We start from the raw sequence: 24423 nt of genomic DNA, 5'->3' as shown, positions 1-24423 counted from the left end.
GGGGTCTTTTTGATTCATCCAACTTGGCATTTGTTGAGCTTCTTAGGTGTTTATATCTTTCATCAAACTTGGGAAGTTTTGGCAATTATTTCTTTATATAATCTTTCTACCCCTCTCTCTCTCTTCTTCTTTTGAAACTCCACAATGTGTAAGTTGGTTCACTTAATGGTGTTCCACAGGTTGCTTAGACTTTGTTTACTTTTTCTCAATCCTTCTTTCTGTTCTTCATAATCAATAATTTTTATTGTTCTGTCTTCAAGTTCATTGATTCTTTACTCCGCTGCTCAAATCTTCCTTGGATTTTGTCTCATGAATTTTTTTCACTTCACTTCTTGTACTTTTCAGCTCTAGAATTTCTTTTTTTTCCTTTTTAGGATTTTTCTTTATTAATATTTTTATTGTTAATATGTTATTTTCTTGACTTTTTCCATGTCTTTCTTCAGTTCTTTGAGCATCTTTGAAAGAATTGTTTTAAAGTCTTTATCTAATAGTTTTGCCATCTGGCCTTTCTCAGGGATCGTTTTCTGTCTATTTTTTTCTTTGACTGGGCCATACTTCCCTTTTTTTTGTATGACTTGTGACTTTTGTTGAAAACAATGTAATTCCTTTTAAAGTTTTTAATTTTCATGAGTACATGAGACATAGGTGTACATGAGATATTTGATATAGGCATACAATGCATACAAATCACATCAGGGTAAATAGGGTATCCATCACCTCAAGCATTTATCCTTTGTGTTACAAATAATGCAATTATAAATACTTTTAGTTTCCTTTAAATGTATTATATAATTATTATTGAACATTAAATTATTATTTAACCAGATTTTTCAATTTTTTTCTAATAGAGTCATTTGAGCTCCTTATATATTCTGTTCTTAATATTTTGTCAGATAGATAGTTTGCAAATATTTTCTCCCATTCTTTGGGTTATCTCTTCACTTCATGGACTGTTTCCTTTGCTGTGGAGGAGTTTTTAACTTGTTATCCTATTTGTCTATTTTTGCTTTGGTTGCCTATTCTTGTGGGGTATTACTCAAGAAATATTTGCCCAGTTGAATGTCCTGGAGAGTTTCCTCAAAGTTTTCCTATAGAACTTTTATAGTTTGAGATCTTACATTTAAGACTGTAATCTATTTTGATTTGAATTTTGTTTATTGTGAGAGATTAGGGTCTAGTTTTATTCTGCTGCATATAGATATCCAGTTTTCTCAGCACCATTTATTGAAGAGACTGTTCTTTCCCCAATGTATGTTCTTGGCAGCTTTGTTGAAAATGAGTTCACTGTAGATGTATGGATTTGTTTATGGGTTCTCTCTTTTGTTCCATTGGTCTGTGTGTCTATTTTTATGCCAGCACCATACAGCTTTGGTTACTATAGCTCTGTAATATAATTTGAAGTCAGGTAATGTGATTCCTCCAGATTTGCTCTTTTGGCTTAGGACAGTTTTGGCTACTCTGGGTATTTTGTGGCTCCATATACATTTTAGGATTGTTTTTCCTGTTTCTATGAAGAATGTCATTGGTACTTTGATAGGAAATGAATCATATCTGTAAATTACTTTGAGTAGGGTATAGACATTTTAACAGTATTGATTCCTCCAATACATAAACATTGACTATTTTTCCATTTTATTGTGTTCTCTTCAATTTCTTTCATCAATGTAAAAACTGAAAATTTGAATCTACTAATATGATAACTATGGAAATCAGATTCTCCTTCTATCCCATCGTTTGGTGTTTTTAAATTTTGTTTTGTTTTGTTTCTGATTGGTGTGGGCTTTCTTCATACTGAGGATTAGCCTAGAAATTGCGAGCCTTCAATAGACTCCAGAGTTCCAAAATAGTTACCTCATGCAAATTCTGTCAGTCAGTGCAATTGTTGTCTAGGTAGGGAGGCAGATTACTGGTGCTTCCTACTTTACCTTTTATTCATTAACAGTGTTTTAAATTTTATATACGTGAATATATCAGTACTGTCATTTTCATGTGCTTCTTAAACATTGCTTTAGAAATGTATCCATATTGTTACTTTTAGATCCAGTTTATTCACTTCAAGTCTTGTATTTTCTTTCATGAATACATTTCTCTCATGGTAGGTTGTTAGTTTTGTTGACTTTTTGCTATTAAAAACTGAGATATAATGAACACGATCTCTCCTTGCATTTTGTGTCAAGTTTCTCAGTGTAGATACATACAAGTGGAACCATTGATTTGTTTAGTTTACATACCTTCAACCTTACCAACTATTGTCAGTTTGTTCTTTAATATTGTTGTATAGGAACAAGCAATTAGAGTCTTATATACTAACTATTGTATTAATCTTATTTCCCTATAAAGTTGACAACATTAGGTATTATCAGATACTATTGATTTGTCACCAGAAATTCTTAATTATTTTATTGGTTAAAATAATTGGTGGTTGCTATTGCAATGTCTATCTAAACAATCCCGCAAACAGGGACAATTTGACTTCCTCTTTTCCTAATTGAATACCCTTTATTTCCTTCTCCTGCCTAATTGCCCTGGCCAAAACTTCCAACACTACATTGAATAGGAGTGGTGAGAGAGGGCATCCCTGTCTTGTGCCAGTTTTCAAAGGGAATGCTTCCAGTTTTTGCCCATTCAGTATGATATTGGCTGTGGGTTTGTCATAGATAGCTCTTATTATTTTGAGATATGTCCCATCAATACCTAATTTATTGAGAGTTTTTAGCATGAAGGGTTGTTGAATTTTGTCAAAGGCCTTTTCTGCATCTATTGAGAGAATCATGTGGTTTTTGTCTTTGGCTCTGTTTATATGCTGGATTACATTTATTGATTTGCGTATATTGAACCAGCCTTGCATCCCAGGGATGAAGCCCACTTGATCATGGTGGATAAGCTTTTTGATGTGCTGCTGGATTCGGTTTGCCAGTATTTTATTGAGGATTTTTGCATCAATGTTCATCAAGGATATTGGTCTAAAATTCTCTTTGTTTGTTGTGTCTCTGCCCGGCTTTGGTATCAGGATGATGCTGTCCTCATAAAATGAGTTAGGGAGGATTCCCTCTTTTTCTATTGATTGGAATAGTTTCAGAAGGAATGATACCAATTCCTCCTTGTACCTCTGGTAGAATTCAGCTGTGAATACATCTGGTCCTGGAATTTTTTGGTTGGTAAGCTATTGATTATTGCCACAATTTCAGATCCTGTTATTGGTCTATTCAGAGATTCAGCTTCTTCCTGGTTTAGTCTTGGGAGAGTGTATGTGTCGAGGAATTTATCCATTTCTTCTAGATTTTCAATTGTATATCTAGAAAACCCCATTGTCTCAGCCCACAATCTCCTTAAGCTGATAAGCAACTTCAGCAAAGTCTCAGGATACAAAATCAATGTACAAAAATCACAAGCATTCTTATACACCAATAACAGACAAATAGAGAGCCAAATCATGAGTGAACTCCCATTCACAATTGCTTCAAAGAGAATAAAATACCTAGGAATCCAACTTACAAGGGACATGAAGGACCTCTTCAAGGAGAATTACAAACCACTGCTCAATGAAATAAAAGAGGATACAAACAAATGGAAGAACATTCCATGCTCATGGGTAGGAAGAATCAATATCGTGAAAATGGCCATACTGCCCAAGGTAATTTATAGATTCAATGCCATCCCCATCAAGCTACCAATGACTTGCTTCACAGAATTGGAAAAAACTACTTTAAAGTTCATATGGAACCAAAAAAGAGCCCGCATCGCCAAGTCAATCCTAAGCCAAAAGAACAAAACTGGAGGCATCACGCTACCTGACTTCAAACTATACTACAAGACTACAGTAACCAAAACAGCATGGTTCTGGTACCAAAACAGAGATATTGATCAACGGAACAGAACAGAGCTCTCAGAAATAACGCCGCCTATCTACAACTATCTGATCTTTGACAAACCTGAGAAAAATAAGCAATGGGGAAAGGATTCCCTATTTAATAAATGGGGCTGGGAAAACTGGCTAGCCATATGTAGAAAGCTGAAACTGGATCCCTCCCTTACACCTTATACAAAAATTAATTCAAGATGGATTAAAGACTTAAACGTTAGACCTAAAACCATAAAAACCCTGGAAGAAAACCTAGGCATTACCATTCAGGACATAGGCATGGGCAAGGACTTCATGTCTAAAACACCAAAAGCAATGGCCAAAATTGACAAATGGGATCTAATTAAACTAAAGAGCTTCTGCACAGCAAAAGAAACTACCATCAGAGTGAACAGGCAACCTACAAAATGGGAGAAAATTTTCACAACCTACTCATCTGACAAAGGGCTAATATCCAGAATCTACAATGAACTCAAACAAATTTACAAGAAAAAAGCATACAACCCCATCAAAAAGTGGGTGAAGGACATGAACAGACATTTCTCAAAAGAAGACATTTATGCAGCCAAAAAACACATGAAAAAATGCTCATCATCACTGGCCATCAGAGAAATGCAAATCAAAACCACAATGAGATACCATCTCACACCAGTTAGAATGGTGATCATTAAAAAGTCAGGAAATGACAGGTGCTGGAGAGGATGTGGAGAAATAGGAACACTTTTATACTGTTGATGGGATTGTAAACTAGTTCAACCATTGTGGAAGTCAGTGTGGTGATTCCTCAGGGATCTAGAACTAGAAATACAATTTGACCCAGCCATCCCATTACTGGGTATATACCCAAAGGGCTATAAATCATGCCGCTATAAAGACACATGCACACGTATGTTTACTGCAGCACTATTCACAAAAGCAAAGACTTGGAACCAACCCAAATGTCCAACAATGATAGACTGGATTAAGAAAATGTAGCACATATACACCATGGAATACTATGCAGCCATAAAAAATGATGAGTTCATGTCCTTTGTAGGGACATGGATGAAATTGGAAAACATCATTCTCAGTAAACTATCGCAAGAACAAAAAACCAAACACCGCATATTCTCACTGATAGGTGGGAATTGAACAATGAGAACACATGGACACAGGAAGGGGAACATCACACTCTGGGGACTGTTGTGAGGTGGGGGGAGTGGGGAGGGATAGCATTAGGAGATATACCTAATGCTAAGTGACGAGTTAATGGGTGCAGCACACCAGCATGGCACATGTATACATATGTAACTAACCTGCACATTGTGCACATGTACCCTAAAACTTAAAGTATAATAATAATAAAATTAAATTAAAAAAAAATCCCGTTGTCTTCAGTGGAGAACAGTTTGTTTTTTTCAATTCATATGCCAATTTTAAAAATTTCATTTCATTTCCAGGGCACTATTGAATAGAAACAATGATGGCAGACATCTTTATATTTTATTAACTCTGAGAGGGAATGCCTCTTTTTCTTGTTTTCATCATTAAATATATTTGTTGCTTTTGATAGAAAACTCTTACCCAGTTATGAAAAATGTCTCTTTTTCTAGTTGGTGAAATATATGTGTGTGTTTTAACCATGAATAGATTTGAAATGATATCAAATTATTTTCTCTATCTACTGAATATGACAAGCATTTTTCTCTTTCAATGTGTTAAATATATTGAATTATATTACTAGATATTCTCAATTTGCCACATGCTTGTATACTTGGGATAAACTCTACTTGGTTTTCTGTATTATTTTTTCCTAACATATAATTTTGGTTGATAATTTAAAAAATTTTTTCACCTGTGTGTTCATAAGATTATACTATAATTTTCTTGTCTTATATTATCTTTGTATGATAGTTTATGAACCTCAACAAATTAATAGGAGGATTTCTCACTTTTTTGTTATTTTATAACAGTTTGTATAAAAAGCAAGAGATACTTATATGTGTTAAAATCTCTCACTGTGATCGTGAATTTTTCAGTTTTCTTTGTAGTCTTATAATTGTTTTAATATTTGCTTTATACATTTTGAGGTAATGCTAAGTGCATATAAGTCCAAGACTGTTATATTTTCTTGGGGAGTTTCTCTTTTGTCATTAAGTAATGACTATTGTAATTCTTAATAATACTTTTTGCCTTAAAGGCTATTTTGTTAATATAAGATACTAGCTGTCTTTGTTTTAAATATTTTTTTATGTGGTAGGGGTATCTATCCCTTACCACTTAAAAATCTCTTTCAACTGCTCTGTGTTATGGCTTAGTCATGATAGCTTATAGCTTAATTTTTTTCTTTAATTCCATTTAATATAATAGTCACTGACTTCTCACTTTTACTGCTTTTCACTGCCTTTTGGGTTTTACGGTTATTGTAGAATTGTTTGTGTTGACTTCTTGTTATATTCCATCTCAGCAGTTCTGACTTTCCAAAATAATGGAAAGAACATTTTTTTATAATTTTAAGAAAAATATCTGAGAGTGCTACAATCTCAGATCAGCTCACATAGACTATGACTTGTGTAACCCACTGCCATTTCCCTATCTACAATTTAAGCCATGCATAGTGTCTACTGTTTAGTAAAAAGAAAAAGAATTGGGAAATTCCTGTGATATAATTTCCTAACAAGAGTAATCTCATTGGAGTTGGAAGAAGGAAAGAAATAATGACAAAAAGCTGTTCTGCAGTGCCCCAGAAGTCCTTAAACATGGCTGGATTTACAAAACTGAAGTTGTTACCATTCTGAGGTTCCTCTTTTGTTTCCATTCAGATTCCACACATTATTTCTCATATTTGTATGCTGTCTATGTCTATGCTTACCATATTACTGGATCATTATAGTATTGGGAATAATTTGTTGTACTAGCTATCTTGATTGGTGTCCCTTTCTCTCATTGGTGATAACTCTAATGTTAATTAATTTTCTTCCCACTGGTTGCAAATCATACTATTTTGTGTCATCAAAATTAAAGAATTTTACTTCTATCTTGTTATATGAACAATATTTTAAGAAACATCTAAGTTTTAGATGTAAAACTATGGAGATATTATTTATGATAAATTAGATATTATTTTAGAAATTATTTTGTGCATTTATATACTTATGGTTGGAGACATTAAATTAGTTTGGCCTTTCTATCGAGGCTAATGGTATACTTCTGGTTCTTTGTCAGTTAGCATGCTCTAAATCAGAGGTTGGCAAACTTTTTCTGTAAAGGCCAACTAATAAGTATCTTAGGCTTTATAGCTTATGCAGTTCCTCCCACGATTACTCAGTTTTGCCACTGTAATGTGAAAGCAGCCATCGACAATTTATAAACTAATGGATGGCTATGTTCCGATACAATTTTATTTATTAAAACAGGTGATTAACTGAATTTGACTGATGGACCATAACTTGCTGCCTCCTGCTCTAAGTGATAGCACATCTACTTAAGAATTTGACAGTATGTTAAAGTGAGCATATGCACAGTTCTTATTAGAAAATTAAATTTAATTCTATTTTCTACTGCAGCCCCTGAAAAGATAATTACTTGTTTCAAGGCATATTTTTCATCTGGTCTTTTGCATATTATAGGGAGAATCCTTTTGAACATGGAAGAGACAGAGTGTGTCTATGACAGCTTGCAAGCATATGTATGATACAAGAACACAAAGTCATTTTTAATCAGCAATGACTTTGTGTTCTTGTATCATACATATGCTTGCAGGCTGTTATAAAAGTCATTTATAGTAAATCTGCTATGTAATAAATACAAAATTTACTTATAAGTAATGACATCGTATACCAATTGAACTTAGAAACTGTTGGAACTTTTTTTTAATAATTAGTAGTTCATGATTTTTCCTTGTATATATTGCAGTTCAGTGACAAACCATGGAATCCTGGAGCTGCCCAGAAGAATTTGATTTTTGCATTTGTGAAGCTTCGTAAACCTCCTGTGGTTTAGTTGACACATCTCAGATACACAAGAATTTAAACATTGATCTAAGCTGTGAAAACACGTCATAGTTACATTATCTTACAGCAGCTGCTGTGCACCAATTCAGCCTAATAAATTCTTAAGTGTATTTCATTCATGCAACTTGGCCTATTGCTTTGTTTGGAGTATCCAGTAATTCCTATAGACATATAATAATGAGAAACTCAGTACAGTGTATAGCATAGCAAGAAATGCACATATGGGGCTTTTCCCAGAAGAACAACTAGTGATTGAAAGCACTAAACTCCCTAAATTAGCATCTCCTTCTCTTTCAAGCTACTTACAGGTCCTATATTGCACCAATATATTGTCACTAATTTCACTTTAGCATAATATTGAGATACCACCTTGATCATCTGTGTTGTTTCTATGCAATGGGCCAAATGCTCTCTGCCATGCTACCAGGAAAAACAATTAGCAAACAATTGTTTTTGTAATTTGCTGGGATTGTCATAGTAAACATTTTTTATCTTTTAAAGTGCCTTCCTAGAACAAAAAGGTTACGCAGTGACTTTGTAAATTTTTAGCTATGGTGTTACACTGGAGTCTTTGTAATGCAAACTAGGAAAGTTCAGGATGCCTGCTTTTCATAGCAAGATTATTCATTCATTAAAAGTTAAAACACATTGTTTGTTTCGGGGCGGGGGGTGCTGGATGTTATTATTTCCCACATGCCCACTTCAGCAGTACAGAAATGAAACGTCCCTGCTGGGTAGCATTTCTGAAGTCATTGTGCTTGGATTATTTCCTTCATATTTCTACTACTGCAAACTCCTTGCTCCTAATTTGTTAGTATCAAATGTATCGCAAATTCACAGGTTTCAATATGAGGAGATAATTTAAAAATGTAGATTTGTACTTTTAAAATTTGGTTCTTCTTTCATTCAGTAAACATTTTCTCAACATTATCTATATACCAACAATAGTGGTAGGCCCTGGGGTTGTGAAGATTAATAAAACATAGTCATTTTCCTTGAGAAGGTCTTAAATAGAATGGAAAAGACATACAAATGAATGGTTACAATACTATACGATATTCATAATAAAAGTAATGAACAAAGTGCTGTGAGAAGACTGAGGGAAAGATCAAAGAGTGACTGGAAGACTTCCCTGTTTAATGTATGCTGCAAGACAGTGAGCAACAGTGAAACAATGTATTTTGAATGCTGAAAATGAACAGTTTGAAAATAGAAATAAAATAAAAATACCATTTAAAATAATATCAAAACCCATGAATGCTTACAAATAAACCTTAAAGAAGAGTATAAGAACTATACCCCTTTGTACTATGTGAGTAAATACAAAGTACCTTTTTGGTAATTTCTTTCAAATATAATTGCCTCTTTAAAGCACAACTAATAGCAATGTTTTATGAGGTCTATAATGTGTATATAAGTAAAATATGTAACATCAATAGCTCAAAGGATTGGAAAGGAAAATGGAATTATACTATTATAAGTTTCTTAAACTATATGTGAAGCAGAATATTATTTGAAGCTGGATTATTATAAATTAAAAATGTAGGGTGTTAACTCTAGAACAACCACTAAAAAAAGAAGAAGAAAAAGACAATTTAAAGCTTCACAAAGAATATAGGAGAATATAGGAGAATATCTCCATGAACCTGGGGATAGGCACAAAGCCAAAAACAAGCTAATTATAAAAGGAAAATAAATGAAAAAATAAATTCATAAAATTAAAAATACTACTAATTTAAAAATAACATTAATAAGCTGAATATGCGAGCTGAAGGCTGAGAGAAAATATTCTTAATGCATGTCTCTAACAGAAGACTTTTATCTGGAATAGATAAAGCATTTCTGTAATTTGTAATATAAAGATAAAGCCTTCTCTCCATCCACAGTCCACTATCCATTGAGCAAAAGACTTGGAAAAGCACTTCACCAAGGAAGATAAATAAATGGCCAATAACATATAAAAATTTCTCAAAATTATTAGTCAGCATTATATTTTTAAACACTCACTAAAATGATTAAAATTTAGAAAACTGATTACATCAAATGTTGGCAGGGATGTGAAGCAACTGAATTTTCTTACATTGCTGCAGGAGATTGAAAATGGTTCTGGCAGCTTTTAAAAAGTTAAACATATTCCTTCAACCTAAGTGTTTATCAGCAGAAGAATGGATAAAGAAACTGTGGTACATACATATACACAATGGAATATTGTTAAAGCGTAAAAGAGAACGAGATCCTGTCATTTACAACAACATGGACAGAACTGGAGGACGTTATGTGAAGGGAAATAAGCCAAGCATGAAAAGACAAATGTTGCATGTTCTCACTCATATGTGGGAACTAAAGAAATTGATCTCATGGAGATAGAGTAGAATGATGATTACCAAAGGCTGGGAAGGGTAGTGGAGAGAAAGGAGTAAAGAGGGAATAGTTAATGGGTACTGAAATATAATCAGATTGAAGCAATAAGATTTAGTGTTCGGTAGGATGATTCTAGTTGACAATAATTTATTGTATATTTTAAAATAACTAAAAGAGTGGAATTAGAATGTTCCTAACACAAAGAAATTATAAATGCTTGAGGTGATGGATATCTCAATTACCCTGATTTAGTCATTACACATTGTATGCTTGTATTAAAATTTCACGTGTACCCCATAAATATGTATAGCTGTCATGTATCCATAAAAATTAGATATTAAAAAATTACACATAATATTATTCCTCAATCCAATAATTTCTTCTCTAGGTATTTTCCCTAAGAGAAATGAAAACATACTTATACAAAAAGACACGTTCATAAATGATCATAGCAGCATTATTATAATATCTAAAAAATAGAAACATCTCAACTATCCAAATGCAGAATCAATTAACAAGCTATGGTACATTTTTGTCAGCAATGGAAAGGGACAATTACTGATAAATACAGTAATGTGGATGAATACTAAAGACATTTTGCTGAGCAAAAAGAGCCCAATAAAACAGAATACATACTGTGTAATTTCATTTACATTAGTTCTAGGAGAATAACTAATTTATAATGAAAGAAGTTAGAACACTGTTTGGAGGGTGAGAAGTATTTTCCAAAAAAGGCACATGGGGTTTTCAGACTATTCTCTGTTCACTGAAATGTGTGTTTCAGGGATATATGCATTTTTCAAAATTCATCCACCTGTACGCTTAAGAATGGTTCATTTTGCTGTGTAAATTAGACTTGAATCAAAACTATTTTGTTAAAAAATTAAAACATTAACAAAGTAGTGGTTACTGTCTGGCAAAAATTATACATAAAATCCCTGGACATGCAATAAAATAACATCACAGGTTAAAATTTAAAGAGTAAATTGCTCCTTTTGTTTTGTTTTTTACTTACTGATTATAGTTAGTATTTTTTTCCTATAGAGAATTTATTTTCAAATATAACAAAAAATCTAAAATGGGAAAAGTTCTAGAATTTATTAATTCAGTAGTTTAATGGTTCCTTTTATCTTCCTGCTTTACAAACCTCAGCATTTCTCCTCAAGAGTATTTCCTATTAGTGGCTATTATGAGTGTTTGGTACATCATACCAAACGTGCATACACATCCATGCATACACAAGGCCCAGCAGATCACTGAAGGACCACTAATTCCTTGTATCACTTGACCTTTTTTCTGTAAAATATTTCAGACATATCCAATAATATATGTTTCATATGTTTAAATAATGTTTGATATGTTTCATAGGGTTTAAATAATGTAACAAACGTGTGTGAACCCCACTGCCCAGCTTCAAGAAGTAGACACAGCTAATGTCTTTGAAGCTCCCTGCATGCCCCTTCCCAGTGGCACTCCTCATCTCCCCAGGATAATTATCTCATCTCTTGGATTTTGCTTTTTTTATTCCTTTGCTTTCAAAAAACAGTTTTATCATACTAAAGCAATATTCTTAAATAAGATATTGTTTAGTTGTGCATATTTTCAAAATTTCATAAATGGATTAAGTATAACATAACAAAAAAAAGAGATGTTGTCATATTTGATACTTGTTTCACTATTCAACTATTTCATTGCTATATGGTATTCCACTAAAGGAAAATACCACAATTTATTTATTCATTGTTCTTTCTATGAATATTTGTTTTTTTTCCAGAGTTCATTTTTATTATTTATTGCGCTATTATAAAAATATTCTAATGAACTTTCTTGTACATGTATACTGGTATAAAAGCATAAGAGTTTCTCTAGGAATATGTGTAGATGTGGAATTATTGTGTTGTAGGCTATGCACAAGTTTACTAAATACTGGCATTTTCCCTCTAAATTTAGTTGTTCCAATTGCCACACCTATTAGTAATGTACAAATATTCAAATCAACCTCCTTTCAAATACTGAATATGTATTATGCTCTTCAGCTTTTGACAATTTGAAAGATATAAAATAGTATCCCAGTATGATTTTAAGGTACACATATATTTGTGAGCACTCGTATATTTCTTTTTTCATGAAATTCTTCAATTTTTTGGGTTTTATTTATATATTGGTCCTTTGTCTTTTCTTCTTGATTTTTAAGGAGCTTTTTATAGATTCTCAATAAATTTTTCACTGTTTATATGTATTTTGATTTTTATTTCAAACGTGTGGACTACTTTTTATACTAATTATCACATTTTAATACACAGATTATTAATTTTAATATAGTTTATTTTATTAATATATTTTTCAAAGCTTAGCATATATATTATTTACGATTTATTTCACAGAAACAGTCAACTATATTTTCTTCTATATTATTTAAAGTTTGGCCTTTCCTGAAATTTCTGATCTGTCTGGAATTATTTTTTGTGTACAATGTGAGGTAGGGATTGTCGAGAACGCTGGAGAGTCTGAGATGTTACCTTACTTGCAAGTTCATAAATTAGCCTTTGACAGTTTTATGAATATTGGCAGAAGATACAAGACTGCTAGGTCAGATACGAGGGTCTTTATTACTCAGAGCAATAGCAGCAGTTAGAATGTCAGAACTCATGTCAGTTCCTTGGGCCCCAGTTCCCATAGGATGATGTAATGTTCAGGTGACCTCAGCACACACAGTTGCATTATTGAAGAGAAACCTCAAGCTAAGGGAACCCAAATCTTTTGTAATGGGCAGTAATCATGCCTGACCTTTGCCCCAGAGAGCCCGCCCCATAGTCATTAGATCTACCCTTTTCTCCAGAAGGAGACACTACCTCTATCTTTCAAGGCTGTCTGCTATATAATCATCCTTAGCAAGATGGTCTGGAACAAACTAGTGTTTCTGTTTGCAAAACATGTGGAAATATGAGAGGGCCATAGAGAATTGCCTTCCAACAGGAATCTACTTTCTCCCCATCCCCATACAATGACTAATTGGGGTGGATCAGCATGATTTAATGCATAGTTTCTTCTTTCCTCAGATGTCTGCAGTGCTTACCTTGACATAATCAGGTTCCCATGTATGTCTCTGTCTGTTCTGGGCTCTGTATTCTATTAATTCATAGTCTATCATGACATCAATGCAACATATTTTTACTTATCACACCTTTATAATAGTTCTTGATCTCTGGCAGAATACTTCCCTCGCCGGCGCTAGGCAAACAGCCACTTGTTCTTCTTCAGGAATGTCTTATATATTCTTATCCTTTCAGCCTTCCTTAAATTTAAAAAACCTGCAGAAGTTCCAATGCAAAACATTTTTCCTTTCAATTCAGACCTTCCCTCTCAAATTATTTTGCTTCCTCCTACAGTATATTGAAAACTTCCTATAGTAAGCTTTATGCAGTGTCTCCAGTATGACTTCCCACTGTAGATAGGTCTAAATCTTGTTTCCTGTACTCTGCATGCTACATTTTAAGAACTGAAGTTCTGAGTGGCTGGCAAGATGGCTGGCAAATTGTCTGTGTTTGCAGATGACATGATTCTACATTTAGAAAACCCCATTGTCTCAGCCCCAAATCTCCTTAAGCTGATAAGCAACTTGAGCAAAGTCTCAGGATGCAAAATCAATGTGCAAAAATCACAAGCATTCCTATACACCAATAGTAGACAGAGAGCCAAATCGTGAGTGAACTCCCATTCACAATTGCTACAAAGAGAACAAAATACCTAGGAAAACAACTTACAAGGGATATGAAGGACCTTGAAGAGCAAGGAGAACTATGAGCCACTGCTCAAGGAAATAAGAGAGGACACAAACAAATGGAAAAACATTCCATGCTCATGGATAGGAAGAATCAATATTGTGAAAATGGCCATACTGCCCAAAGTAATTTATAGATCAATGCTATCCTCATGAAGCTACCATTGACTTTCTTCACAGAATTAGAAAAAACTACTTTAAATTTCATATGGAACCAAAAAAGAGCCCATAAAGCCAAGACAATCCTAAGCAAAAAGAACAATGCTGGAGGCATCATGCTACATGATTTCAAACTATACTACAAGGCTACAGTAACCAAAACAGCATGGTGCTGGTACCAAAACAAATATATAGACCAATGGAACAGATCAGAGGCCTCAGAAATAATGCCACACATCTACAACCATCTGATTTTCAACAAACCTGACAAAAACAAGCCATGAGGAAAGGATTCCCTATTTAATAAATGGTGTTAGGAAAACTGGCTAGCCATATGCAGAAAACTGAAACTGGACCCCTTCCTTACACCTTATACAAAAATTAGCTCGAGATGGATTACAGACTTAAACATAAGACCTGAAACCATAAAAACTCTAGAAGAAAACCTAGGCGATACCATTCAGGACATAGGCATGGGCAAAGACTTCATGACTAAAACACCAAAAAGCAATGGCAACAAAAGCCAAAATTGACAAATGGGATCTAATTAAAGAGCTTCTGCACAGCAAAAGAAACTACCATCAGAGTGAACAGGCAACCTACAGAATGGGAGAAAATTTTTGCAATGTATCCATCTGACAAAGGGCTAATATCCAGAATCTATAAAGAACTTAAACAAATTTACAAGAAAAAAGCATACAACCCCATCAAAAAGTGGGTGAAGGATATGAACAGACACTTCTCAAAAGAAGTCATTTATGCAGCCAACAAACATATGAAAAAAAGCTCATCATCACTAGTCATTAGAGAAATGCAAATCAAAACTGCAATAAGATAACATCTCATGCCAGTTAGAATGACCATCATTAAAAAGTCAGGAAACAAAGATGCTGGAGAGGATGTGGAGAAATAGGAATGCTTTTACAATGTTGGTGGGAGTGTAAATTAGTGCAACCATTGTGGAAGACAGTGTGGCAATTCCTCAAGGATCTAGAACCAGAAATACCATTTGACCCAGCAATCCCATTACTGGGTATATATCCAAAGGATTATAAATCATTCTTCTATAAAGACATATGCACACTTATGTTTATTGCAGCACTGTTCACAATAGCAAAGACTTGCAACCAACCCAAATGCTCATCAGTGATAGACTAGATGAAGAAAATATGACACATATACACCATGCAATACTATGTATCCGTAAAGAGGATGAGTTCATGTCCTTTGCAGGGGCATGGATGAAGCTGGAAACCATCATTCTCAGCAAACTAACACAGGAACCGAAAACCAAACACTGCATGTTCTCACTCATAAGTGGGAGCTGAACAATGAGAACACATGGACACAGGGAGGGGAACATCACACACGGGGGCCTGTCAGGGTGGGGGCCTAGGGGAGGGATAGCATTCAGAGAAATACCTAATGTAGATGATGGGTTGATGGGTGCAGCAAACCACCATGGCACATGTATACCTGTGTAACAAACCTGCATGTTCTGCACATGTATCCCAGTACTTAAAGTATAATAAAAAAATACAAATAAAAAAAGAAGTAAAGTTCTAGTCATCAGACATCAGCAGACGGCCTGGGACAAACAGCGGCCTCAGCTCATTTACTTCTCTGCATGTATTCTTTCACATTGTTTTCAACTTCTCAGAACTTTTCATGCTTTTATTTTTGACAACTCAGCTATGCATTCTGAAAGATGTTTTGTGTATTTTATGTTAACATTTTTAGGGATTTTGCACTGATAGTGATTTTCAGGACATCTATCAATCCTTGCCAGAAACGGAAGTCACATATTGATGGTGTTTTTAAATGGTTTAATCTGACAGTATTGTGCGTTTTGCGCACAATCAGCATTCAACAAAGTGTGTTTAATTGAACTCAAAACAATTTATTTGGGTTTCTCTGATGTTGCTGTGTCATTCTCAAATAACTTAGTACCTAATTTGGCATTACTACCATTAGATAACTTTTCCTCTTAAAACCGTGCAAACTTATAGAATATTCCGAACATACAGAAAATGATATACTTGAATTTTTGTACTTCCCACCAAGATTAAACTTATGTTAATATGGTGCCTAATACTTTTTACTCCACAATTATACGTACTTAAAAGCAATATATAATCATTTTTGTATATTTTGTAATTTTAAAATTTCACATAAATATAGTATATTCTTTATATCTGTTATAAACTGCTTTTCTTCTCGGTCAATATCATGTTTGAAAAATTTATCTATTACTGATACACTATGCTCTAATATAATTACTCCAAGTCCTATATAGAATTCTATTATAAATTATATTTTATTTAATAGTGCTTTTATTCTACAATAAATATATATATCCTGTTGAGCATATGTTTGAGGGTTTTTTTTGTAAATTAAATGTTAAGAACTGAAAATGCTTTATAACAGGATGTATTTCCCTTTAAATTATTAGGTATGTCCACTTTCTTATATCTAATCTTTATGAGTGTGATGGAATTGATCATTATAAAAGATAGGACATTTTAACCTTATTTCATTATTAAATACAATTTGTGAAAGGTATAGTACACGTCAAGATAAGGATTATGTTGGAGATATGTCGTGCATGGTACTTTGCATATAACTCAAATTATGCCAAAATCTATATTGTTATATAATGAAAAACTAGTGATTTGAAAATTTATGCTCCATTTCTTTTTCCTCTAGGTATTTATGAGCCTCCATTTCTTATACTACTGCAGTGAACCAACATTGGATGTGAAAATTGCCTTTTGTCAGGTGTGTGTTCCTTACAGGTAAAACAAGGTACAGTATATTCCCTTGTATTTCCACTTTGACATACCATTTGCATACATTGCACACCAAAGTCAGTATTTATATCATATTAACAGTAGTTTAGAATTAGGAGCTGGCAAGACGGCTGAATAGAAACAGTCCCAGTCTCCAGCTCCCAGCGAGATCAACGCAGAAGACGAGTGATTTCTGCATTTCCACATGAGGTACCTGGTTCCTCTCACTGGGAAAGGTTAGAGAGTGGGTGCAGCCCACAGAGGGCGAGCTGAAGCAGGGTGGGGCGTCGCCTCACCCAGGAAGTGCAAGGGGTCAGGGAACTCCCTCTCCTAGCCAAGGGAAGCCATGAGGGACTGTGCCGTGAGGAACGGTGCACTCTGGCCCAGATGCTACACTTTTTCGATGGTCTTCGCAACCTGCAGATTCCCTCAGCTGTCTACACCGCAAGGGTCCTGGGTTTCAAGCACAAAATGGGCGGCCGTTTGGGCAGACACCAAGCTAGCTACAAGAGATTCTTTTCATACCCCAGTGGTGCCTGGAACACCAGCGAGACAGAACCATTCACCCCCCCTGGAAAGGGGGCTGAAGCCAGGGAGCCAAGTGGTCTAGCTTAGGGGATCCCACCCCCATGGAGCCCAGCAAGCTAAGATCCACTGGCTTGAAAATTCTCACTGACAGCACAGCAGTATGAAGTCGACCTGGGATGCTCAAGCTTGGTTGCGGGGAGGGGCGTCTGCCATTACTGAGGCTTGAGTAGACGGTTTTCCCCTCACAGTGTAAACAAAGATGCTGGAAAGTTCGAACTGGGCAGAGGCCACCACAGCTCAGCAAAGCCAGTGTAGCCAGACTGCCTCTCTAGATTCCGCCTCTCTGGGCAGGGCATCTCTGAAAGAAAGGCAGCAGCCTTAGTCAGCGACTTATAGATGAAACTCCTATCTCCCTCGGACAGAGTACCTGGGTGAAGGGGCAGCTGTGGGCACAGCTTCAGCAGACTTAAATGTTCCTGCCTGCCAGCTCTGAAGGGAGCAGCAGATCTCCCAGCACAGCAATCAAGCTCTGCTAAGGGACAGACTATCTCCTCAAGTGGGTCCCTGACCCCACACCTCCCAGCAAGGGTCGACAGACACCTCATACAGGAGAGCTCCAGCTGGCATCTGGCAGGTGCCCCTCTGAAAAAAGCTTCCAGAGGAAGGAACAGATGCAATCTTTGCTATTCTGCAGTCTCTGCTGGTGATACTCAGGAAAACAGGATCTGGAGTGGACCTCCAGCAAACTCCAGCAGAGCTGCAGCAGAGGGGCCTGTTAGAAGGAAAACTAACAAACAGAAAGGAATAGCATCAACATCAACAAAAAGGACATTCACACAAAAACCCCATCTGAAGGTCATCAGCATCAAAAACCAAAGGTAGATAAATCCACAAAGATGAGGAAAAACCAGCACAAAAAGGCTGAAAATTCCAAAAGCCAGAATGCCTCTTCTCCTCCAAAGGATCACAACTCCTCGCCAGCAAGGGAACAAAGCTGGATGGAGAATGAGTTTGACAAATTGACAGAAGTAGGCTTCAGAAGGTGGGTAAAAACAAACTCCTCCAAGCTAAAGGAGCATGTTCTAACTCAATGCGAGGGAGTTAAGAACCTTGAAAAAAGGTTAAAGGAATTCCTAACTAGAATAACCAGTTTAGAGAAGAACATAAATGACCTGATGGAGCTGAAACACGCAGCATGAGAACTTCGTGAAGCATACACAAGTATCAATAGCCAAATCCATCAAGCGGAAGAAAGGATATCAGAGATTGAAGATCAACTTAATGAAATAAAGTGTGAAGACAAGATTAGAGAAAAAAGAATGAAAAAGAATGAACAAAGCCTCCAAGAAATATAGGACTATGTGAAAAGACCAAACCTATGTTTGATTGATGTACCTGAAAGTAACAGGGAGAATGGAACCAAGTTGAAAAACACTCTTTAGGATATTATCCAGGAGAACTTCCCCAACCTAGCAAGAGAGGCCAACATTCATATCCAGGAAATACAGAAAACACCACAGAGATACTCCTTGAGAAGACCAACCCCAAGATATATAATCGTCAGATTCACCAAGGTTAAAATGAAGGAAAAAATGGTAAGGGCAGCCAGAGAGAAAGGTTGGGTTACCCATAAAGGGAAGCTGATCAGACTAACAGCAAATATCTCTGCAGAAACCCTACAAGCCAGAAGAGAGTGGGGGGCAATATTCGACATTCTTAAAGAAAAGAATTTTCAACCCAGAATTTCATATCCAGCCAAATTAAGCTTCATAAGTGAAGGAGAAATAAAATCCTTTACAGACAAGCAAATGCTGAGAGATTCTGTCACCACCAGGCCTGCCTTACAAGAGCTCCTGGAGAGAGCACTAAATACAGAAAGGAACAATTGGTACCAGCCACTGAAAAAACATCCCAAATTGTAAAGACCATCGACACTATGAAGAAACTGCATCAACTAATGGGCAAAATAACCAGCTGACATCGTAATGATAGGATCAAATTCACACATAACAATATTAACCTTAAAGGTAAATGGGCTAAATGCCCCAATCAAAAGACACAGACTGGCAAATTGGATCAAGTTAAAATTGGATAGAGTCAAGACCCATCGGTGTGCTGTATTCAGGAGACCCATCTCACATGCAAAGACACATATAGGCTCAAAATAATGGGATGGAGGAATAGTTACTAAACAAATGGAAAGCAAAAAAAAAAGCACGGGTTGTAATCCTAGTCTCTGATAAAGATCAAAAAAGACAAAGAAAGGCATTACATAAAGGTAAAGGGGTCAATGCAACAAGAAGAGCTAACTCTCTTAAATTTATATACACCCAATACAGGAGCACCTAGATTCATAAGGCAAGTTCTTAGAGACCTACAAGGAGACTTAGACTCTCATACAATAACAGTGGGAGAATTTAACACCCCATTGTCAATATTAGACAGATCAACGAGGCAGAAAATTAACAAGGATATTCAGGACTTGAATGCAGCTCTGGACCAAGTGGACCTAATAGACATCCACAGAACTTTCCACCCCAAATCAGCAGAATATACATTCTTCTCAACACCACATAGCATTTATTCTAAAATTGACCACATAATTGGAAGTAAAACACTCCTCAGCAAATGCAAAAGAATGGAAATCATAACAAACAGTCTTTCAGACCACAGTGCAATGAAATTAGAATGCAGGATTTAAAAACTTACTCAAAACCACAGAACTACATAGATACTGAACAACCTGCTCCTAAATGACTACTGGGTAAATAACAAAATTAAGGCAGAAATAAATCAGTTATTTGAAATCGAGGAGAACAAAGACACAATATACCAGAATCTCTGGGAGACAGCTAAAGCAGTGGTTAGAGGGAAATTTATAGCACTAAATGCCCACAGGAGAAAGTGAAAAAGATCTAAAATCAACATCCTAACATCATAATTAAAAGAACTAGAGAAGCAAGAGTAAACAATTTCAAAAGATAGCAGAGGACAAGAAATAACTAAGATCAGAGCAGAACTGAAGGATAGATACACAAAAAACCCTTCAAAAAATCACAGAATCCAGGAGCTGGTTTTTTTGAAAAGGTTAACAAAATAGATAGACTGCTAGCCAGACTAATAAAGAGGAAAAGAAAGAAGAATCAAATAGACACAATAAAAAATGAAGAAGGGGATATCACCACTGATCCCACAGAAATACAGACTACCGTCAGAGAATACTATAAACACCTCTATGCAAATAAACTTGAAAATCTAGAAAAAATGGTTAAATTCCTGGACACATACACCCTCCCAAGACTAAACCAGGAAGAAGTTAAATCCCTGAATAGACCAATAACAAGTGCTGAAATTGAGGCAGTAATTAGTAGCCTACCAACCAAAAAAAGCCCAGGACCAGACAGATTCACAGCTGAATTCTACCGGAGGTACAGAGGAGCTGGTATCATTCCTTCTGAAACTATTCCAGACAATAGAAAAAGAGGGACTCCTTCCTTACTCATTTTATGAGGCCAGCATCATACTGATACCAAAACCTGGCAGAGACACAGCGTAAAAAGAAAATTTCAGGGCAGTATCCCTGATGAACATCAATGTAAAAGTCCTCAATAAAATACTGACAAACTGAATCCAGCAGCACATCAAAAAGCTTATCTACCTTGACCAAGTTGGCTTCATCCCTGGGATGCAAGGGTGGTTCAGCATATGCAAATCAATAAATGTAATCCATCACAGAAACAGAACCAATGACAAAAACCACATGTTTATCTCAATAGATGCAGAAAAGACCTTTGATAAAATTCAACACCCATTCATGCTAAAAACTCTCAATAAACTAGGCACTGATGGAACGTATCTCAAAATAATAAGAGCTATTTATGACAGTTCCACAGCCAGTATCATACTGAATGGGAAAAGCTGGAATAATTCCCTTTGAAAACCAGCAGAAGACAAGGATGCCGTCTCTCACCACTCCTATTCAACAGAGTATTGGAAGTTCTGACCAGGGCAATCAGGCAAGAGAATGAAATAAAGCGTATTCAAATAAGAAGAGAAGAAGTCAAATTTTCTCTGTTTGCAGATGACATGATTGTATATTTAGAAAACCTCATCATCTCAGTCCAAAATCTCCTTAATCTGATAAGCAACTTCAGCAAAGTCTCAAGATACAAAGTCAATGTGCAAATATCACAAGCATTTCTATGTACCAATAATAGACACACAGAGAGCCAAATCATGAGTGAACTCCCATTCACAATTGCTACAAAGAGAATAAAATACCTAGGAATAACATTAAAAGGGATGCGAATGATCTCTTCAAGGAGAACTACAAAACATGGCTGAAGGAAATAAGAGAGGACACAAACAAATGGAAAAACAAAACATACCATGCTCATGGATAGGAAGAATCAATATTGTGAAAATGGCCATACTGCCCAAAGTAATTTATAGATTCAATGCTATTCCCATCAAACTACCTTTGACATTCTTCACAGAATTAGAAAAAACTACTTTAAATTTCATATGGAACCAAAAAAGAGCCCATAAAGCCAAGACAATCCTAAGCAAAAAGAACAACACTGGAGGCATCATGCTACCTGACTTCAAACTATATTACAAGGCTACAGTAACCAAAACAGCATGGTGCTGGTACCAAAACAAATATATAGACCAATGGAACAGAACAGAGGCCTCAGAAATAATGCCCCAAATCTACAACCATCTGATCTTCAACAAAAATAAGCCATGGGGAAAGGATTCCCTATTTAATAAATGGTGTTGGGAAAACTGGCTAGCCATATGCAGAAAACTGAAACTGGACCCTTTCCTTACACCTTATACAAAGATTAACTCAAGATGGATTAAAGACTTAAACGTAAGACCTAAAACCATAAAAATCGTAAAAACCGTGGAAGAAAACCTAGGTAATATCATTCAGGACATAGGCATGGGCAAAGACTTCATGACTAAAACACCAAAAGCAATGGCAACAAAAGCCAAAATTGACAAATGGGATCTAGTTAAACTAAAGAGCTTCTGCACAGCAAAAGAAACTATTACCAGAGTGAACAGGCAACCCACAGAATGGGGGAACATTTTTGCAATGTATCCATCTGACAAAGGGCTAAACTCCAGAATCTATAAAGAACTTAAATTTATGAGAAAATAACAAACAACCCCATCAAAAAATGGGCAAATGATATGAACAGTCACTTCTCAAAAGAAGACATTTATGCAGACAACAAACATATGAAAAAAAGCTCTTCATCACTGGTCATTGGAGAAATGCAAATCAAAACCACAATGAGATAACATCTCATGCCAATTAGAATGGTGAGCATTAAAAAGTCAGGAAACAACAGATGCTGGAGAGGATGTGGAGGAATAGGAAAGCTTTTACACTGTTGGTGGGAGTGTAAATTAGTTCAACCATTGTGGAAGACAGTCTGGTGATTCCTCAAGGATCTAGAACCAGAAACACCATTTGACCCAGCAATCCCATTACTGGGTATATATCCAAAGGATTCTAATCATTCAACTGTAAAGACACATGCACAGGTATGTTTATAGTGGCACTGTTCACAATAGCAAGACTTGCAACCAAACCAAATGCCCATCAGTAATAGACTGGATAAAGAAAATATGCCACATACACACCATGGAATACTATGCAGCCAGAAAAAATGATGAGTTCACGTCCTTTGCGGGGACATGGATGAAGCTGGAAACCATCATTCTTAGCAAACTAACAGGAACAGAAAGCCAAACACCCCATGTTCTCACTCACATGTGGGAGCTGAACAATGAGAACACATGGACACAGGGAGGGGAACATCACACACCAGGGCATGTCAAGAGGGATAGAATTAGGAGAAACACCTAATGTAGATGACAGATTGATGGGTACAGCAAACCACCATGGCACATGTATACCTATGTAACAAACCTTCATGTTCTGCACATGTATCCCAGAACTTAAAGTATAAGTTTTTTAAAAAGTAGTTTAGGAAATGGAAGTGAATAGGTGTTTAGTTTCTAATTCATTTAAGTTAGAATGGGAATAAAGGTAATTTTTTCAAGTTTTTTTATAAAGTGATTTCTTCTTTGATTATATTTACACTTAAAGATTTTAGTATTTCTTTTCAAATCCTTGAAATGGGTCTTTAACCATAAAAATAGCTTCATTCTTTACAGTAGTCCCCCCTTATCTGTGGTTTCGGTTTCCACAGTTTCAGTCACCCACTGTTAACTGTGGTCCTCAAAATATTAAATTTAAAATTCCAGAAATAACAACTCATGAGTTTTAGATTGCACGCTGTTCTGAGTAGTGTGAAGAAATCTTGTGCCATCTTGCTCCATCCCACTTAGGTTGTGCAGCACGTCCATATAATGCCACCTGCCAGTGAATTACATAACAACCATCTCTGTTATCAGATTGACTGTTGTGGTATCACAGTGCTCGTGTTCAAGTAACTTTTATTTTACTTAATTGTTCTATTTTATATTAGTTATTTTTGTTAATATCTTACTGTGCCTAACTTATAAATTAAACTTTATCATAGGTATATATGTATAGGGTTCAGTGCTATCTGTGGTTTCAGGCATCCACTGGGGGTCTTAAAATGTATTCTCTGAATATAAGGGGAGACTACTGTATTATTATTTCTCATCATAAGAACTGATTAGCCTCAAATAGAGTATCTCTAAACCCACTATAATAATATACAGGTGGTAGTCAGCTTGTTTTCTGATGCCTAATTCTAACCAGTACTTATAATAGTAAAAACGTTAACCAACAATAGTGACAAACAACGGTATACTTAACCTAGAAGGGAAAGTAAGAAGGTGGCAACAACGTTTGGTAGTGTGCATGGACTAGATAAGAGTTGACTTCTTTGTATTCATGCAAACCCTATCTTTAAGGAGAAGGCTCCCTAGGGCACCTACATA

The 24423-nt window shown here is 35.6% G+C and overlaps 1 protein-coding gene across 10 annotated transcripts in view; it reads left to right on the top strand.

The window, feature by feature from the left end:
* The window catches only part of MAPK10 (mitogen-activated protein kinase 10), a 430726-nt gene that overhangs the window by 237455 nt on the left and 168848 nt on the right, over positions 1-24423 (top strand). For 8 of the 10 annotated variants that reach the window (XM_055111579.2, XM_034958876.3, XM_003811246.7 and 5 more), the window contains one exon: positions 16862-16933. The exons of 1 other annotated variant lie outside the window; for it this stretch is intronic. In XM_055111579.2, the coding sequence (XP_054967554.1) occupies positions 16868-16933 (66 nt within the window). In that variant the 5' untranslated portion in view covers positions 16862-16867. Of the gene's footprint in view, positions 1-16861; positions 16961-24423 lie in introns of those variants that run through there. One more of the 10 variants, XM_003811245.7, reaches the window with a different exon arrangement.

Source organism: Pan paniscus, chromosome 3 (genome assembly GCF_029289425.2).
Source record: "Pan paniscus chromosome 3, NHGRI_mPanPan1-v2.0_pri, whole genome shotgun sequence".
NCBI lineage: Eukaryota > Metazoa > Chordata > Mammalia > Primates > Hominidae > Pan > Pan paniscus.
This window is presented reverse-complemented; position numbering and strand designations above follow the sequence as displayed.